Source organism: Athene cunicularia, assembly GCF_003259725.1.
Source record: "Athene cunicularia isolate RWA chromosome 4 unlocalized genomic scaffold, athCun1 chr4_part1, whole genome shotgun sequence".
NCBI classification, from domain to species: domain Eukaryota; kingdom Metazoa; phylum Chordata; class Aves; order Strigiformes; family Strigidae; genus Athene; species Athene cunicularia.
The window spans coordinates 11,220,399-11,240,407 of record NW_020799098.1 but is presented as its reverse complement, the minus strand read 5'-3'; the positions used below and the strand labels follow the sequence as shown (position 1 = coordinate 11,240,407).

Here is a 20,009-nt window from a genome sequence, read left to right as displayed (position 1 = left end):
CCCCGAGATACGTACACAGACGCGTATTTTCTGTTTGCCCGGGGTTTTTAGGTTAACAGTTCCCAGCCGGCTCCCCCTGCCCGCGCTGGGGTGCTCTGATGCCCGGGCAAAGCAGATGGGTGCACAGGTGCTCCGGCGCGCCCAGGGAATGGCGAGGAGGGTGCGTGCCTTCCTCCCGCGCTCAGCCTGGACCCCGGGCAGCGCTGCCCCGCACGGATGTTTGGCAGCAAGCCTGGCTCTTTAGGAGGGGAAGGTAGAGCTTTCTGGAGGTGAACCCTCCACGAGCCTTCCTATTTGAAAGTATAAGGACACGCAATGTTTTATTAAATTCGGCTTATTTATTATTCGATCAATACGAAAATCTACTGTAGTTCTGGAAGAAATAATGTTTTCTAAAAGAGAACACCCCTGTTTCAACAAACGCAGAAGGAGCCAGCCATGGTTACATAAGGGTGTTGTATGGCACAGCTTTGCTGATGCTGAGTTCAGGCTGGGTTGGAGTTACAGTGACAGCATGAGGAAACGGGGGTGTGAAACCTCGCCTTGCATTTATAGCAGTGTGCTCATTATGCTCTTTTTCCACCAACAGTTATCTAAAAGTTAAAATTTAAGTAATTCAGTTGTAACCATAAAAACCAAACAACTTTCCCATCCTACACCAGTGTTTGAAGTGAAATGAGCTCTGTAGCAGTGTTGACATGTCATGATCTGAATGGTAATTCTCGGCTTTGTGTAAGTCAGCGTGGAACTGTCAATGTTAGGTTAATGGATGATCTTCAAGGTCTTTTCCAACCTAGAGGATTCTGTGATTCTGTGTAGCAGCACAGGATGGCTCTCAAGTCGCTCGACTGATGTGAACTGAGAACCCCTGGAGATAATCACGACCATTGGGAAGAATGTGGACCTGCACTCAGAGCAGCCATGCAGGATCAGACAATCCAACCCAGTTTCCCATTTCTGACAGTCACCATCAGTGGATATCTGCTGAGGGGGCTTCTTCAGCCAGATGTGTGTTCTTCCTATTGAAGAACCTTCCATGGATTTTCTTGCATTATCTTGTCTGGTTGTTTGGACCCATGTATGCTGCAAGCAACTACAGCATCCTGTGCAAGCTGAAATATGTGCGGTTCAAAGAACGATCTGCTTTGTTTCAGTCCTGCTATTTGCTATCTTTATTTGATGCCCACTCATTCTTGTAGTAGAAGAGATAGCAAACACATCATTCCTTATTCACTTTGTGTTACTCATGAATTTATAATGCTCTACCAGACTCCACCCTTCACTCCTACTGTACTTAGTCATTCCTTAAAACTGGTGACTTGTAACTTCAGTACCACACTGCTATCTGTCACTTTCTGTCATTTGTTTTGGAGCTGCATCCTTGATTGTTTAACATCACGTTTTGCTAAGCGCTTTTATTACCTGTTTTCCATCCTGCAATCTTCTACCACCCATTTTCCAGCCAGCTGAGTTGCAGTTGGCCTGTAGACCTTCTTTAAGGTGCAGATGATGCATGAATACCCATGTGTATGTGTACGTTATGTATTGCACTAGGAGAAATGTGTTGAGCATCTCAGTTGTAGCTCTACAGCAGCATCTGTCTTGTCTGTTCTGCATTGATGCCAATGAGATCTGGCTTCCAGCATCACTGCAATTTGTGATTTTAATAATGAACTATCTTTGCATATAATAACCATCATGAGTTCAAGGCAATTTCTGAGTGATACTAGTAAGCCTGCAGCTATGCAGAAGTGTTGCTTTAAAGGCTGAATTAGACATAACGTTGCATTGAAGGGGGTGAGTGTGCAATCCATATTGGATGTAATGAAGAGGAAACTGCCTGCTAAAAAATAGTTTGACCTTTCTGTTGGGCAACAGTGCAGAAGACTGAATGCTAAAGCCTTTGTTTATTCATTGCAGTGAGAACCCCAGGGCCACAAGAGGCTTTTGGAAGTTGTCTCTACCAGTCATAGAAACAACTGAAAGGCGCAGGTTACTACGCAAATGCTCAAAGTGCCTACATCATGCCAGACTTCAGGGAACACTGTGAGAAACAGGTCATGAACTTCAAAATTCTCCTTGTTTAAGACAATGTCCCTGCCACAAGCTTAATTAGGAGACCCCATGACCCAATGAAAATAGTCATGTTCTGCCACTTGTAAGACCCCATTACTCCAACCAATAAACCAGGAACTAACCACCACTGTCTAAAACAGATCTTCTCCATGCTTATCCAGGAGACTATAGGTAAGGAAAAGCCCTGCCTGAATGACTTCTGGACATAGTTTAATATCTCCAGAAGATAACACTAGCATTGCTTGGGTAAAGGTTACAATTCAGTGTATTAGTGGTCTATGGCAAAAACAGTTGCCAGCGTGTCTTCTGCATTCTGTTGGATTTTGTGTTATCCTTGCTCTTCAGAGAGACATTGTCTCTTTTGCTGAAGAAATTGGCTTTGAAAGAGTTGATAGCAAAATTGTGGGCTTCACAGTCAAAGTGAAACCATCCAGAAAAAGTTGGCAAGAAGGTTTACACTAAACAATTTAAACCAAGCATCCAGTCTCAACAGATGAAACAGGACAATGACCCATCCTGAGAATGGGCAGATACACTCATTGGGGCAGTGCAAGAATCAGTCTCATGTTACCAATCCAAACCTCAGGCTAGTAGACAATCATCTCTTGATTTTCATTTTTAAAAGCAATCAGCTTGTCCAACCACTGCAAAGAAGGCTCAAAAGTCAGCCTCTAAACTGTCAGTGCTTTGCAACACTTCTGTCATTACTGGAAACTGAACTGGCACTAGGTAATCCTGATGATCCTGCTTCTTCCTCCACACCCTTAATGTCATCCTGAATTCTCTTAAGAGAATTCTCTTACGAGAATTATTCTTTGGAAGAGCTTAGAAAACTCTATGCAAAGCAAAAAACTTTACTTTTTAGCATACAAGTTTTTTCCAGTATTTCTTCACTAATGTTATTTAGACAGTGTTATGGAAGGACTTATAATGCATTTTACTGTCCCTGTGTATTTAAACTGTATGTGTTTCTTTAGTACATTCACACATCTTGCTCTATTACATTAGCTATATTGGAAAAAACAAATCATCACTATCTACTGAATTCCTGTCCATCCCCGTTATCAGAAATGCATTGTCATCAAGTAAGGGAATATATCTTCATGTATCTTCCCTCGACAAATAAGTGAATAGGGTTTCATGTAAAGGAAAAAAGAGCGAGCACTTTAAATGTAAACCAAAACAGAACAATCAATATAGTGTATATTCATTAATAGATATTAGCATTACACTTGACTGTGTGCTTCTATATGCTAAGTATACTGCAGATTTATGGACTTGCCAAATATACATTCTTGAAGAAGCTGGTATAGCTCAAGCAGCCTGAAAGTTGTTTGATATTTTTCCCTGTATATTTAAATAAAGTTAACCACATAAAAAAAAATTTTCCTTTCTTATTATTTTTTCCTTTTATTACCTTCAAAATTCAGGGAGTCCAATTGGGATAATATTAATAAATTAATAATACCAGTATTTTAAAATTCCATTTCACAGCAAAGTTGTCATACAATATTTTTATTTAGTGTTTGTCTTGAAAAAGTCCAGTTGCAGCAAGCGAAAAGGATTGTTTCTAATATTTCTGAAGTTCCCAACAATGTGAAGGCCATGGGCTTCCAGCACAGTATAATTATTACTTTTATTTGGTTGTTTGTCTGCAAAGCTTTTTAGGTCATTGTCCCTGTATCTCAATAATGGAGGGTCCAGCAAGATGGAGAGGAACTAGAACTTCTGCAGTGGGAATGAAACAGAACCTTGCTCTCTTCAGCAAAAAATATACTTGTGAAAAAAACATAATCCAGCCAGTTGCCAGAAGTGATTTACATGCTAATCCAGAATATAGAAGACCACAGATTCAAGTAGATTTTTAATCTGACGCAGCTGGCCCTTGGCTTTGTGTTCAAAGCTGACATAGTATCAGAAAATATTCAGGTCAAAGAGCAACTTGGAGTGAAACTTAAAAGATCAATTAGTCAGTTTGTGCCAGCTATACTATACTACTACACTTCTAAAAATGTCCTAAATGGCTATCTCGTTAAAAAAAAAATCAGAAAAACCCCACATAAATTAGATACCATTTTGTAAATCCTACAGTGCATCTCTGTATTTCATGCCTTTAAATTCTATTAGTAGTCCTGAAAACTGAGCTTAAGCTCCTAAGAAACTTCAGTATTTCTTTACTTTTTAACCTGAAATTTAATTATTAGCCTCATATTCACTCCAAGCTGCTGTCTTTTGACAACTGTTATATCCTCTGGAAAACAAAAAAAAAAATCTTACAATTTATAGTAATTTATTTTGAAGTGCTTATGTTTTAAATGACAAATTATGCCTCAAATGTGTTTTGTAAATTTCCAGAAATGTGTAATTTTCCTATTACTTCAAAAATAGCAATTGTTTTCTATCACAGAAGACAAAGAAACCCTTTTTTGCTTTTTACTGATTTTCTTTTGTGTGAAGAAACCTCCCTTAACAGCTGTGTGTTAAAAACTTTTTTTTTTTTTTTTTTTGTCATAACATCTCTCAGGAATTCGGGGCTGGACTAATTTGCCTGGATTACAGTCCTGTAACTAGACCTGAACTAGTCTAATTTTATGTCTAATCACAAATCTAAGTTATGACTTTTTTGACATTAAAGCTACTATATCAGGGAATTACTGTTTCTGGGACAGTTGCCAAAATAGGCCACACGTGTTTGTACCCTGTTTGTGCCTGTGACAGTAGTCACCTCTCCACCACCTTACTGTGTTTGCTGTATTGATAGTAAATAAAATATAAATGAAGTCTGAAGTTTCAGAAGAGTAACAGGCTGGGATCTTAAAATGAGATTCTGGGTATGGAAATAAATTGCCAACTATTCACTGAGCCAAAAGTACACGTGTTTATAAATAATGAATTAGCGTGAAGCAGCTGTAATGAAATAATAACGTAGCACTATATTGAGATGTCTGCATTGCACTACCAAGCTGTCTGTAACAACTTTTATGCAAAGCTCCTCTCACACCGTGGGCAGAATATAAATATTAGATCAGCAGTTATAACTTAGACATCAATTACCCATTACAAAAGTAAATGCATTATGATCAGTAGGTCAAATAAAACTCCCAGGCAAACTTTGAAAACAGAAAGAATGAAATAACATCAAAGGGGACAATGGCTGAGGATGAAAGAAATCTTTGTTACAGTGAGACAATCAAGGACTGTTCTCTCATGTCAGCAGTCAGCTTTTGGAAAGTTGGTCAGAACAAATAAATTTTAATATCACAGACTGCTGCATGTGACAGGAAGTCTAGCAGGTAATGATTAGCATCACTATATAATTTATACACAAGAATGAAAACCACCCAGGTTACAGCAATGAAATGTGCAGAAATACAAATGCAAAGGATTGTTTGGGGAAGAGCCAAGACATAGCATGAATAATAGAAAAGTCACTACACTTGCAAAAACATTGGCAACATTTTAATTTTAATTTGAGAACGGCAGATGAAGCTTGCAAGGATTTCAGTGCAATGTTACATAGTCTGTGTAACCAGGGATATCAGTGCTCTTGACTGTAAACATGTAAATAATGTTGTGCTTTCTGTAGTAAACAAGTGAGAAGTGCAATACTGTCCCTTTTGTGCCTGTTGCAGAGAGGTTAATGCTTATTAAGCATATTGTGATCTCTTGCAAATGTGAGTCCTTGGAAAACTACTCTTTATGTGAAGCTATATCTTCTCGCTCGAGGTAGATGATATTACAATCCATTGGCCCTGAGTCAATTTAACTCTGTTTTGCAGTATAGGCTGATGTATGCTGATTTCCTGTTGCTTGTCCTACATTGCATCTTATCACTGTTCTTATATATATAAAAAACCCTAAAAAACCAAAACCATAGCATCATGCTAGCGTGATTTAGACCCTTCCTGGGTGATAAAATTCTCACATAGCACCATCTGTAAGTGAGGCTTTGCCAGGTAAGATGCATGACAGTTTACAGAAGCTTTTGTCACTCTCTGCCCGGGAACATACCTAGGGACATCAGTTCCAGAAAAATGCAGCTGTGACTGAACACTGCTGGCTGTGTCCTCAGCTGCACCAAAGCTGCCCTGTACAATCAGTATTGCTTGCCAGGCTTAATGCAAGGTGACGGTCCCAGTCCATATTTAATGGCCTGGGCCAAGCCTACCTGAAAGATAACTGGAAGGATTTATGTGAGGTTTGTGGATAACGTATGCACAGATGTCATCTAGAAAATAAGAAGGAATGGAAACATGATCTTTTTTTTTCCCAAACACGGGAAAAAGTGGAACAAATATTACTGAATATAATGAATGGACATGATGCATACGGTGCATTTAATGGACTGAGCCCAGAATATGTTAATGCTTATTATAACTTCTGGTTTTAGCTGTATACCCTTAAACTTACTAAGAATCTTTTTATAGCATACACCCACACATTTACACATTCACATCATTGTTGTCTGTGATGGCAAGTGAAAGTATATTTCATTGAATCAAAAGTCATAAATGAAATTGTAAGACAGTTGGAAGGCTGAAATTTAGACTGGAAGCATCTAGAGTATTGATGATTTTTGGATCCATATTGACAAAGCTCCACCGTGCCTCAGATCTTCTATATTAAATAGAAAATATTTCCTCATATTTATCCAGACTGTTGATTGCACTATACCTTATAAAGATTTTATTCTTCTTCCAAGAAATACTGCCTCAAGCATGCCAAGGCTGGATACATAAGAAACAGGAAGTGTTGTGCTTTTTATGTTTATTACCATCTTTTTATATACTTGTGATGTCTCTGGACAAGTGGTATAATAAGATACATATAAGAGAAAAAATATTACTAGAAGCTGTAATTTAGATCTACAGATAAAACTGCAAAAAATGGGACTCCATTTTGCACACGTGAGCCCTTCTTCAGGTCTCAACTAGAGGGCAGCAGTAATTGGGAAAAATCCCATTATTATACTAGTTTTATGCAGACATTTAGAGTTATTTGTTGAAGTCAAAATTAACAGTATAGGATCTTATGTACTGTAGACATTTTGCTGTCTGGAGATGTTAATCCCGAACAATAAGAAGATAGTATCTGGGGCTACCTTGATCAAAGGGGAAACCGTCACATGTCAGATCTACCACCAATATGCATTCCATTTTAGATAGAAGCTACCAACACTAAACTGTGTTGCATCTCATAAACAGCACAGAGATTAGAGGATTATAAATTGCAGTTCTATGATTGTTTCCAGCCTGGTAGCTATCTATCATTTTGGGTCCTCCTGATATTCCTTCAGGCATGTTCTTCCACAGAGAATCAGCAGAGGCAAAAGTGAGCCTTTCTTGCCACTGAATCCATATTGAAATATCTTTCCTCCACTTTGGATGTCTAAATAAGTCAAAATTTACTTCTTCAATACCAAAACTAGCTCAGGAGATATCTGTATTCCATGTATATTCAAGCTCCAAAAAATAAAGTGTCCTCACCCTGCATTTTCTAGCACTAAGCAGAATCACCAAGATGGGTAAAAATTTCAGTACTGCAAATTGTTTCAGTGTACAGCTAAGGATTGTAAGTGCTTTTCTGTTGAAAGTCTGCTTATCCATCCCAGAAGTGCTTTACACCCTAGCTAAAAAAAAAAAAAATAAAAAAAAAAAAAAAAGTGATAATATGTATATAGCAATATAAAAATATTCTGCAAATAGTATATATTTATGCAAATTCTAAGAAGGGAGAAGGAATTGAAGCAGAGCTAAATATTCATTGCTGCTACTCCTCTCCTCCTTTTTCAAAACCATGCAGCCATGCCTTTCTACTCCAGTCCTCACAATAAAGAGTTTCAGATATACTGACATAGTTTTCTCTGCTTTAAAAAATAGCAAGAAAACTGTGGGAGAAATCTCACTCAGGAAAACAAAAATTATTAGTGTCTTTTTCTGACTGCCTAACAAGATAAACAAAAGATTTCTCAGAAGAAAAAGAGTTACTAAATTCACGCAAATAACTAAATAAATAATATCAAATCAATATATCACTATGTAAGCATTTCCTAGCTCTCTATCAGAAGGTTATAAATCTATCCTTAAGAATAAAATTTGATTTCTACCTGCAAACTTCAAGCAGATGGAAAAAATTAACCTTTAATGAAAAATCAATTCACCTGATTATAAAAGGAAGTACCCATTTTCCTTTAAATCACCTGCAATGCTCTAAAAGGTGAGTTTTTAGGCTGTGGAGGGTAATTTTTTTTTTTTTTTTTTTTGAGAAAAAGCAGGTGTTCTGTGGGAGTTTAAGTATAAATTGAATTGAATTGCTGGAGGCTTGTACAATAGCATAGTTGACTCCATATCAATGTGTATTGCCTAAATTTTTAAGGCTTTGTCAGATGTTTTAGAGGCCTTGTTTCCTGGGTGGGTTGTTACTCACTGTAGATAAGTGAAGCTATAAGGAAATCAATTTCACTTTTAAGATTAAAATAAAAATAGAGAAAGCTCATCCCATATTACTGGAGTTTGTGAATACAAGCTCTTGGAATGTTTTTGGTTTGGGGTCATAGAGAAGTAAAAGCTTTCTGTGCCACGGGTGACTCAAAAGTTTGTGCATAGTCAGGGCAGGTTGTTATCCCTGTGGGGCAGAAGATAAATCTTGGTAACCCAGAGAGTAAAGGAAGGATACAATTAATTTTTGAAGTGGTAAGTGCTAATTATAATTTTCTATTATGTTTTAGTGGTTTGTCTTTAATACATAGAGGTCTATGGTCCATGTCATGGCTGAGCCAGAACAGGGAATCCTGTCACAAACTTCTTTCTTTCTGCGATTTGGATATGAGCCCAAAACGTTTCCTTGGTAGGAGTGTGTTGGGTTTTTTAGTCCATAGCCAAAAATGTCCTCAGGTGGCTCTTGGGAGCTGCTAAACTTAAGAGGAAGCTTTGTCAGGTGTGCACCATGTTATGGCTTGTGCAGAGGAATAACAAGCTCAGTAACATCTATTATTAACATTTGGTAATTGTAAGTAAACTTGGCTATTATTTAGTGAGCTGGCTAAATAGTTTAGGAACTGTTTAAGCAGTGTAACAGCTGGATGTTTTGACTCAGCATTTTCCTGCAGACTACAAGGCGACAGCATTTCCGTACAGATGGATGGCGGTATATTTTTCTTTTCATGTTTTCTGTTTTTCCTTTCTGAACCAGACTGTGGAGCTGGGGTGGTGTTTTTTTCAAGACCTGGGGGAAGTAAAGCTATCTGGATTCCAACTGGGCAGACAAAAAGATGACAGGACTCCATGAGAAAACACTTTAACTCTTTAGCTAACTCTATATGCAGTTACTTTAAAGAGATAACATACTAATCAAAAGGAAATATATGGCTAAGCCTATTTCTTTGGAAGTTTTGTGTAACCATAGTGTGAGCATGATCACAACTAATATCCATCCATACTGCTAATCCTGCTAAAATTAATGTAATTATTAGGATAAGTTTGCTAAGTAAAAGGTTGATAGTGTAAACTCACAACTCAGGCTCAATAGATTTCACATCTAGGGGCTCCACTGATATTCCTGTGAACTTTGCAGTTCAGATTGCATTACATGACTTTTTTTTTAAAGTGAACAATACCTCAATCACTGGATGAAATAGGAACCAATAGAGACTAATGTAGCCAAGAGGGCAGTATCTTGTGTGATTTCAAGTTCTTCATGCCAGTTGTAAATAGAAAAGAATGCTAATTCAAGCAAAACATTAAGGAGAAAGAGGATCTTTTTATGACAGGGTTCAGCAAGGGGAAATAATTTTTTTAACTTTTAGTGGACTTGAAAGAGACCAGACAGGAATTTAGTAAAGCATAAATCTGGTTTTTACTAACAGCTATCAGTAAATAGTCAACTGAGTTACATTTCAGTGTAATTACATGTTAGTTAGCCCCTTTGGCAGCAGACTGTTCTTTCATAGTTATGTCCCCAACTGTGATGGAATAATAGTTATATTGGAAGGTATAACTTGGCCTTACTACTAAAATGCGTTGTTTTTCCTAACACGAGCTGCTGTAGTGAAGTGGTCAGACAAACTGCAGCTGCAGAAGGGCAGACAAACAGGATGATGAAAAGCAACGCCAGAGAGAGACAATTAGAGGAAGTGTCTTGTTTTAACACACAACGTCCTCTGCCTCCTGGCAGCTTCTTTTAATAATCCTGAAAAGATTGGGGACAAACAAACAGGGCCATCAAGCCCTCATGTAGTTTTAATAGTTAAAGAAGTATTCTTAAGCCTATTTTTTAACATAAGGAAATCTGAACAGGTAGCACCATTTCTCGTGATTAAAATGTAATGTAAAGGATATGATTACTAATACGGAAATCGCTCTGTGCTGCCTTTGTGTTTTCCCTGTTTGCCACAATATATTGGTCTCTGGAGTTATTTCATGAGAGCAGCTGTTAAGATCTTCAATTAGATTATTCACTTCTGTTTCTGTAATACAGATTGGTACCCTGTTAATAAGACAACAGGAAGTCCGGGGTCAACTTTTGACACCATTACCCTGCAGTTGAAAAATTTGTTTTTCTGATTTCCACTTAAACTGCCTGTCAATAGACACCCCCAAGAATTGAAGTGCTGTGAATGGCATGATAAAATACTCTTTGGAGTAAGATCGTGGAGGAAACTGAAGGTTCCTGATCTAGTTGAAGATGTCCCTTCTCATTGCAGGGGAGGTTGGACTAGATGATCTTTAAAAGTCCCTTCCAACCCAATCTATGATTCTAAGCAGGTATTGAAAAGGGGGTTAAGGCATCTGGAATTCAGTTCTTGCTATTTTGTTACTTGTCTCCTCAAGTGAGTTGCATCTTTCCTAACTTAATTTCTCTAAAATTAAAATGGGTTGTATTTTTTAAGATTTTAGGGACACACTAATCAGTGGTAGATTCTACAGTGATTGAGCCATGGAAATAGAAGATGGAAGATTGGTATTCATCAGGAAAAATACAGGATTAGATGATTTTTTTTAATTTGTTTTTTTTTGTAAAACTATCTTGGGTACACATAAAAGAACAGGTTCTAGGAATACCGGTGAAGGACTGAAGCTATAAAATGTAACCAAATATTATCCTTAAATATACAAATAAAATAGATGTGATTAAAAGATTTAGACTTTTCTGAAAGTCATCTAGAATTAGTCAGTAAAATGGTGACAGAAATGGGGTATTTCATGCTGTTGGCATAGCTACTACATAAATTAGTTAAAGCTGAAGTTGTATGCTTTGTGTGCTGCATTATAGTACGATATCAAATTTAATCTAGTGGGAGGAGAGCCCTGTGGGATGATTTGTTAGTTGTGATTTATACAATTACTTGAATACCTTCCAACTTCATAATTTCTAGAAAGATGGAGAGCTCCCAAGCATACTGCAGGAACAGATTGGCCGATCAGTATGAAGTAGCATTTATAATTCATGTTAACATGGTGTGACGGGATGAAGTAAGGTAAATAAGGTTATGATTTGTAATTAATACCTAGCTTATAAAGTCTAAAACCATTTTTAGTGCATGTTCCTTAAGACAGATTAGCAGGAGTCATAACTAAGGTCTTTAAGGCACCTAAAGGGTCATTTTTTTTCCTATTCCCCATGATGGAGGCTGTAGGAGGGCTGTAGCAGTATCGCATGGGACAACCCATCACCTCAAACCATATTCTCCAGGTGCTGCCCAGTCCCACAGGCTCTCTCCAATTGATTGATGTGTCTCAGGACAACACCCTCCTTGCCAACACACACACACACATGCACAACAACTGGTCAATGGCCTGATATCTCAAACATTGGGATGTTGCTGACTAGAGGTGTCTGAGAACAGGTGTACAGTCTTTGGGCAAACATTCTCTGTTGTTTTCTCATGTGGTGCCAGCTGCAATGCAGCCCACACCGATGGATGGCATGTGGGGTACTTGGTGCTTCCGTGTAAGAGTAGTGTAACTGTAACTAACTGTATGCGAAATCTTCAGTATGTTAGTGAGGAAGAGAATATAAAAACTTCTCAAGGTGTGGAAGACAAAAAGTAATCAGACTTGAAATAGGATAGATTATTTTCAGTTTCTCTTTTCTGTGCTTTGTGGGTCATTTAGGATATAGCATCAGGATCAGTGGTAAAGTCTTATGTGTCACAAGATGTGCTCTGCATGTATTCCACAACAGACTTGCTTAACTCCCAAACCCGATGATTTAACACTGCATATCTGCATAGTGTATGACAGATCTGCGAAAGTCTACACTCTGCAATTTAAACCCAAGCATATCAGAGCAAGTTCACTGTTAAACAATTCTTCATCAGGCTTTTTGTAGCTGGAATGGTAGCAAGAAATCTAATTCTGTGATCAAAAGCAAAGGGGGGCGGGGGGAAGCCTAGTAGTCCATCTGAAGGACTGTTTGTTACTTTGTGAACAATGCTCACTTAGCACAATGGCCTGGATGTGTCCCATCGAGCCTTTAAGCCACTAATGCAAAATGCCAACATGAATTATTGCTTTGAAAAGCAGGAGTGTGTGAATGAACCTTCCAGCACACTCGATACATTTCTGCTTTGCATAATGAACTTCAGTTGCTCAACTCCATGCTCATGAATGTCTTTTTTTTTTTTTTTAAAAAAAAAAAAAAGGTTTAAATTAACACTATTAGTTAATAGACAACTTTTTGTACTTGCCATGTCCAAGCCAGGCTGTGCAATCAACAGGAAAGATAAGAAGGTCAAACAGGAAGAGCTGTGCTGGAGTTAGTTTTGAGCAGAGCTGAGGAAGGCACGGATCTGTCTGCTCTTTACTGGCATGTTATAGCGAATCTGACTTGGAAAAGGTAGGACAACTCCTCTATATCTACGTGCTCTATATCTGCGTGTCCTTCTTTCGCTATTTTAGGTACTCGTCGTCTGATATTTGACTTTAGGTTTATTATCAACATGTTAGAATTGCAGGCAGTTAAACAGGGGTAATTTCAATAGCGTTCGATACTTTGGTGTGCCCATAATGAAATGCCTGGAAAATATGTGTAAATGTGACCTGTCATGGTTACAAGAATGCGTTAGGAGTTCCTGTGCTGCTCCGTGTTCCCTCTTCTAGGTAGTGTTGTGTGAGATGAGCTGCTGCTCAGTAACAAAAGCATTCCTCTTACTTTATTTCTCTGCATTAGTTGCCACAGGCCGAACTCTGTCAAATCTAGCACTCAGAATGAAGTGTTGAGATGCACAGATGCTTTTTATATAGTTTCTAACAGTGATCTGATTTTTTTTAAATCACCCTAGAGTTTATGCTTATTTTTAAACAGCTATGAAATTGTGAGGTTTTGTCTACAATTTTCACTATCTAAACTTGGAAATTTTGGACTTACAGTGCTTTCAGATCTGGATTGTGGGTGGGAAGTATATTTCAGTGCTACTGAGGTATGAAGAAATTAATCATAAGAGAGGGTTGAAACTTTAAAATTTTTATTGCATCTTTCAAGCTTGCTAGGACTTTTTTGTTTGTAGACCAACTGTGAACAATGATACTGCTTGCAACATAGTTTACTAAGAATTGCTAATTAACCTAAAGTTACTTCAGTGATAAAGGAGTCATTCTTCCATTTTTGGAGAGTACTTAGATTCCTAAGTTTGTTTACTCTGATTACAGATTTGCTTTAACTTTCTGTGTAATACATAGCAGCACTGGAGGAAAAAAGTGTTGTGTTGCCTATACAGTACATAGTATGGTGGTTTTTTGGTCTTTTTTTTTAATTTGTGCCTGTGACAATGTCACCCAGAGATCAAAGCTGTGATTTACTCTCTCTGAGAACAAAGTTTATAATGATCTTGGCTGTAAGATGTTTGTAGCCTAATACAGAAGATGTGAAACAAAAGTGAGTTGAAACTAGAGAGAAGGAATAATAAAATAATTACTCTAGCATCAGTTTGGGAAAATGGGCTAGATTAATTTATGGCGGTACAGTTGCAAGGCTGAGGTATTGTATGACATATGGGATGTACAGGAGATGAAGCAGAGCAGAAGATCAAGGGTATGCACACAGTCAAAGGCCATGCAGGCTTCACTAGCTCTCTTTCCTGGTTTGAAGCCCTGGAGGAACACAGCATGAGGTGAATAAAAATTTGGGGACTACCAGAGTTCTGTTGTCTCAGGTACAGCAGGAGTGGTGGGAATATAGAGACTTTAAATTTAGAAGAGCTGCCCTTGATTGTCTGGATGAAATAGGAATTGATGCACAGAGGAGCAATGGCAGTAACCCTCTACCATCCAGGAAGTTTCCCATATGTATGAATAATCCTCTTGGGGTGAATGCAACTTTACATTCACCTTTGGCTACTTCTCCAGCACTTCTGTATCACTCCTATATGACCACAAATACTCTTTGTCTTGATTTCCATCTCTGTAAAACTAGAATAATCATAGTTACCACTGGTAACATGAAACTAGTAGTTAGTAAATTGTCTTGAGCCTCCTAGAGGGAAGATGAATAAAAGCTAAATACTGTGTTGTGTGTTGCATGCAGGTTTTAGGCAACTAGTTCAAATACCCATTCTTTTATACTGGGTCCTATTCTCATGCTTAGAAATGCACCTTTAAAGAGGGAGACAGAATCTGTTCAGTGGATGTTGTTCGTTTTCGTCTTCAACCCCCATTAAATGGGAAGGAGTTGGTGGGAGACAAAGTATTCCTGTCATCCAGAGCTCAGAACAACAAAAGGCAGGGGGCTGGGGACACAGATACACACGTGCACACCAAACTCACTCAACTTGCATAGTTAGGGTAATGGAAAATGTCAGGCTCTATGTTTTTTCTTCTGGTTAGCTGTGTTTTGAAAACAGAGATACAAGCACTCAATGAAAAGGAAGCAGTAACAGAGAAAAGCATGAGAAGAGAATTGTTCTATTTAACTTCCAGTAGGAAAAAAGTGTCTTATTTCCACCTTATGTTCAACAGCTGTTGCATACAGACCTTTCCAGTCCACTGTATCCTGTGAGAAGGCAAGGGGAAGATGGACTGACCTTCTGAGCCTCATGAGCCTGGACAGGTGCTATCAACGGCTCTGTGTAGGGCAGCGTGTCCAGGGAGCTCAGGCCACAGGGAGGGATGATACCAGTGAATCCAGCCACACTCCTGAAGGAGTGGTTGAGCTTTCAGCATCTGTCTCTCCTCTCTCACTGCTCGTCCCCACTGTGAGTGCCTGCCTTAAAGTAAGGCTTCCCCAGATCAGCGGGGAGTGCCACCTCTTGCCTGTATGGCTTTTAAATAGAGGTTGGCTCCTGGTTTGGAAAAACAGGAAGATCATTACGTTTTATGGCCAATGTCCTGCACCCAATATGAATTTCTTGGTCAAGCCTCAAAGAGCATGAGATAAAATAATTATATCTAAATTATAAAGAAAAGTCTTTGTCAATGCCTGTAAATGTAGATTGTAAGAACTAGTTGTAGAAGACAAACACTTTACAAGGCGAGTGTTAGATCTTTAATCCATTTCTTCATCTTGTATTTGTTGCTATCAACAAACGGCTAGCTTCTAGTAAGTATAATGGTAAAATAACATTATAGGTTTACAAAAAATCTCTAATGATGAGAGTAACTCAAGCACTGAAGCTTAGTAATTTCTAAATCTGTTTTATAGTGGATGAATGTTTTTCTCTGGTCTGGTGCCTCTGAATCTGTTTTAATTCTTACTGGATGGTTCAAGAATTGATAAAGCATCAGCATAATAACTATTGTGATTATAGCATTGCTTGTGTGTTATGGTTTTGGTCCTTGTGGTACTTGTGTGATAGTCACAGGTGAATAGTAAAAGGACAGACATGTGGTGCAGTTATGAAATCTGTCACTTGGGATCAAACTTGTACCTCCTAGGATACATTTAGATGTTAAATAAACATTCAAAAGGGCCTAGGTAGACTAGGAGCCTAGCTACTGGAAAGTTATTTACTATCTTGTTCTCAGTACTTATACAGAGCCACATGGGTTGACATCTAATAGTTAAGGCAAACAAAGGTGGCAAAGGAATCTGTAAAGGAGAGCATGACTGTTAATGGTTTTGAGATTTGATTTTTCATTCTGTGTATCTTGCAAGAGCCAAGAGAAACACTGATAAGAACATACCATTTTTTCTTTCACTCATTCTGATTTTTTTTTATCATTTGTTTAGGCTCTGGGATACTATGACTTAATCTTCTTAAACAGATCATATCCATTTTGATTTGTTCAGATATGCTACTTACTCTTGTAGCACCAAACTTTAGAGCTTGGTTCTCAACCCTGTTTATATATGCTACATTTACCAACATGCACTGGTGCAGAAGACATGAGAAGTTAATCCATATCTCTTCAACTCAACTGGAAATTCTAAGAATTCAAGTCACAGTATATTTGTTTTTCTAAATTTTGTTGAGGATAATATTTCTGCTTATAGAGGGGAGCTGATGGAAAAATTAATATTCTGAACACTGAATTTCATTTCTGGGATTAAGGATAATCCTGATCTAAAAATAGCAACTGGTTTTGGATTCATAGAACAATGTAATTTAAACAGCTACCTTTTGAACTGAATTATCCTTAATATCACAATATTTACATCTTCATCTACAGGAGATACAGTATTCATAAAATATATGCAGAAGAGTGTTTAATTCTTAGGTGTGAAAATTACAATGCATTACATATAATCCTGGTACAGTACTGAAAATAATGGTGTTAGCTACTGTCATTACTTTAAGGAAAAGATCAGCTGTATAAATGGAAATGCATATCCCTAGCAAAGTGAGTTTGGTCTCTGGCAGGTCTGTATTTTTAATCCTTTATAAATAGGCCATCAAGTCTGTCAAGAAGTTTTCAGGGAAGTTAGCAGGAGAAACTGAGATCTGAAGTTAGAACTACAATGTTAACTAAATGTTGGTGGAAATCCTCTCTTCTGAGAAAAATACATCAAAATCACTTGTGTTTGAGTTATTATCTGGGTCATAGGTATATCTGAATTTACATGCATAACTTCATATGGAGAACTGCAATGCTACACCACAAAATACGCTATGAAAATCAGCCTCACCACTCTGCTAGGTACTCTTGAATAAATGGCAAAATGGGACCATGTAAATGTTAAAACAACATCCAGTCTAGATTTCTTCATACTACATAATTTATGTGCTTGTGATAGATATAGTTATGGTTTAATTCTGAGTTGGTCATATGATCTGTAAGTATATTTCATTATTTTTTAATAATTGCATAACACGCTTCTGCCTACATATAGTTTACTGTTTATTTAAGTGCTACATGGGCTAAAGGTTTTGATGACTGCAAAACAGAGTACGAAAGTTGTACAGACAGATCACTGCCTTGTCCTGCGTACCTGCCTACTATGGCAGACAGCTAGGAGATGTTGCGCTGTTGGCATTGGTGCTCAGGTTTAGGGTTCTGTGACATGAAGCTTGGAGGGCAAGAAGTGTTGAAGGCCTGTATGTGAAGAAGCAAGACAGAACAATGTGCTCTGGGAACACCCACTGCATGGTGAACAGAGAAGGGAGAAATTTCCTGACCAGTCTGAAGACAGATTGCAAGGGGCCACTAGGTGATCAAGCACTAGTCTGAGCTTTTGGCAGAGAAAAAGTGATCTTCCATCAACAGCTTCGGTTTTAACCAATTTCTGCTGGAAAACAAATGAGAGAAGAAATGTCACAAAGACTACAAGGTTGTATACTCATAATGAAGGTAGCTCATTAATGAGTATGGATCGAATAAGCACAGAGGAATTTGGATTAAGTTCAAGTGACAGATCCATTCTGTGGCTTTATGAAATCAATTAGAGAGGCATGTGAGAGCCCACTGAGGAAAAGGGTCTAAATGTCAGTGGGGCGTGTGCTGGCTACATGAGTCATGTCCTTTTCAGATGCGCTGGCCGGTGGTCTGACTGCACTTTCTGAAGCGTAAGTAGCTTGTGCCCAAGAAATGGGATTGCGGGATGCCTCAGGTGACTGTACAGGGAGCAGTGAAGCTTGCAACCACCTGTGCTCTACTTCCATGTCTATTCCTTTTTCCTGATGTTTGTGCCAATAAGAGTCTTGCTGCCAGACTTGGCCTCTAGCTTCAGTAGATCACTCTTGTTTTACTGCAAAGAAATCTTTGGATCCTTGCATGCCAGTCTTCCTACACTGTAGGTTCCTGCAGAGGATTCATTCTTTAGCTGAATTAAACAGTGACCATTCAATTCCTGCCACCTTTAGAAAATGCTTTTCCCCTGCATTGCGTCTGTTAGTGTGAGTGATGCCATCCCTTGGAGCCTCTGCATTAAAGCTGGCCAAGAATGAATAATTAGCAGTGTGGGCACAAGTACATTTCACTTCAGGCCTTGGGTTGTTGCTATTTGTCAAATGTATTGCTTTGTTGTTAAAGCAGGGATGCCACCTGATTGCAGGAGCTGTTTCTGGTATGAATTTGGGTGTTACACAACAATTCCTCTGAGAGGAGTCTAAAGCAAATATTTTAATGTGTATTACAATTAAAACCAGCTCCTGCAGGAGAGACAGTTCTTGGATATGTGCATGTATTCTGACTTATTTTTAAAATATTATTGATTTTCTTTTTCCCCCCTCAGATTGTTGATAATTTTAATAGCATCACTGTGAGGAATTGCAAATTATGGAGAGTTTGGCAGCAGAAGGCAGTGCATCCATGCTCGGTGCTAATGCCACCATCCCTGGTCTAGAGGGAAAGCAAGACAGGAACTTGGAGAGGAAAGAAATGGAGCAGAAGAGGTGCAGGTCTGACTGGAAATGTGTGGAGGCCAGTGCTGCCATCAGCACTGTCAGGGATGGGGTCAAGATGGATGTGGTACAAGAGCAAACAGGTAAGACTGATCAATATATCCTGGTTACTCTGCTCATGACTCTTATTTGCATTTAAATTACTGTGTTCTTTAAACACTTCTTGTTGTGCACAAGCAGAGAACTGATGTGTTTTTTCAGTTGATTTTTTTTTTTTTTTTGAAATACATCTATTTCAACTATTAAACGATCTATATTAAAATTCACTTTGGGCAGACAAGGGGATTATCTATTTAAAATAAATTGAGATGAAAATTATCAGAACCCGAGAGACAGAATATTGAAATAGAAGTTCTTTGTCTAGCACTTTTTGCTATTAATCCCTAAGATTCAGAAGCAAAAATGAGTAAGATTATATGTTTCCATTTCAATAAAATTAAGATTCCTGTTTTTCATCAAAAGATGTAATACTATATTTTTCTTCAAAAACTATTTTTCTGCAAATAAAACATACTTCATGAAGTAAATATATGTAAATCAGGAACAGTTTTTGGGTGGAAGACTTTAGTAACATAGGTGGCTGTGTCTCAAAACCTGTGGCCAGACTCTTACTTTAGAGTAGGACCAAGAGCTTTCTGAATGTGAGAATACTTCATGGAAAAACTACTTAATTTTAAATTATATGTCCTATGGCTTAGATAATGTCTTTCTGTTCACAGCTGCAGCTCTGTTGACATCAAACAATATCAGGTATAAGCATCCCACGACAGTATAAAGTTTCTCTTTAGCTTGCCAAGTAGTATGCAAGTCATTCAATTAATTAGGAATGGGGCATGGAGTTCATGTTAAGTCTTTGAATCTAATTATAGCACTTTAAACAGTCTCAATGTTTAAAATGTATTTATAGTAACTCTTGTGGTTTTGTTCAAGTTTAATATCAAACTATTATTTTTAATTAAACTCCCATGAGTATTAAAATGCTTGCTCATAGTTTTTGCTTTCTCCTAAAAGTCACAAAAATTAGGTTTAGTTTTTAAATTAAATACTACCCACTGGATATTCATGCCTTGATACCTTTCAAGGAAAGTCCATATCTGGTAATATCAAAATAGTAATGGCAACTCACATACCAAAACCATATGCTAATTAATTGTCCTTA

At 38.0% G+C, this 20,009-nt stretch overlaps 1 protein-coding gene across 1 annotated transcript in view; it reads left to right on the top strand.

Moving 5' to 3' along the window:
* Positions 1–12,665: 12,665 nt before the first annotated feature.
* SH3TC1 (SH3 domain and tetratricopeptide repeats 1) overlaps positions 12,666–20,009 on the top strand; it is a 33,280-nt gene continuing 25,936 nt past the window's right edge. The window contains exons 1-3 of the mRNA XM_026847312.1: positions 12,666–12,912; positions 17,977–18,057; positions 18,682–18,933. Coding sequence (XP_026703113.1) covers positions 18,726–18,933 — 208 coding nt within the window. The 5' untranslated portion in view covers positions 12,666–12,912; positions 17,977–18,057; positions 18,682–18,725. The remainder of the gene's footprint in view (positions 12,913–17,976; positions 18,058–18,681; positions 18,934–20,009) is intronic.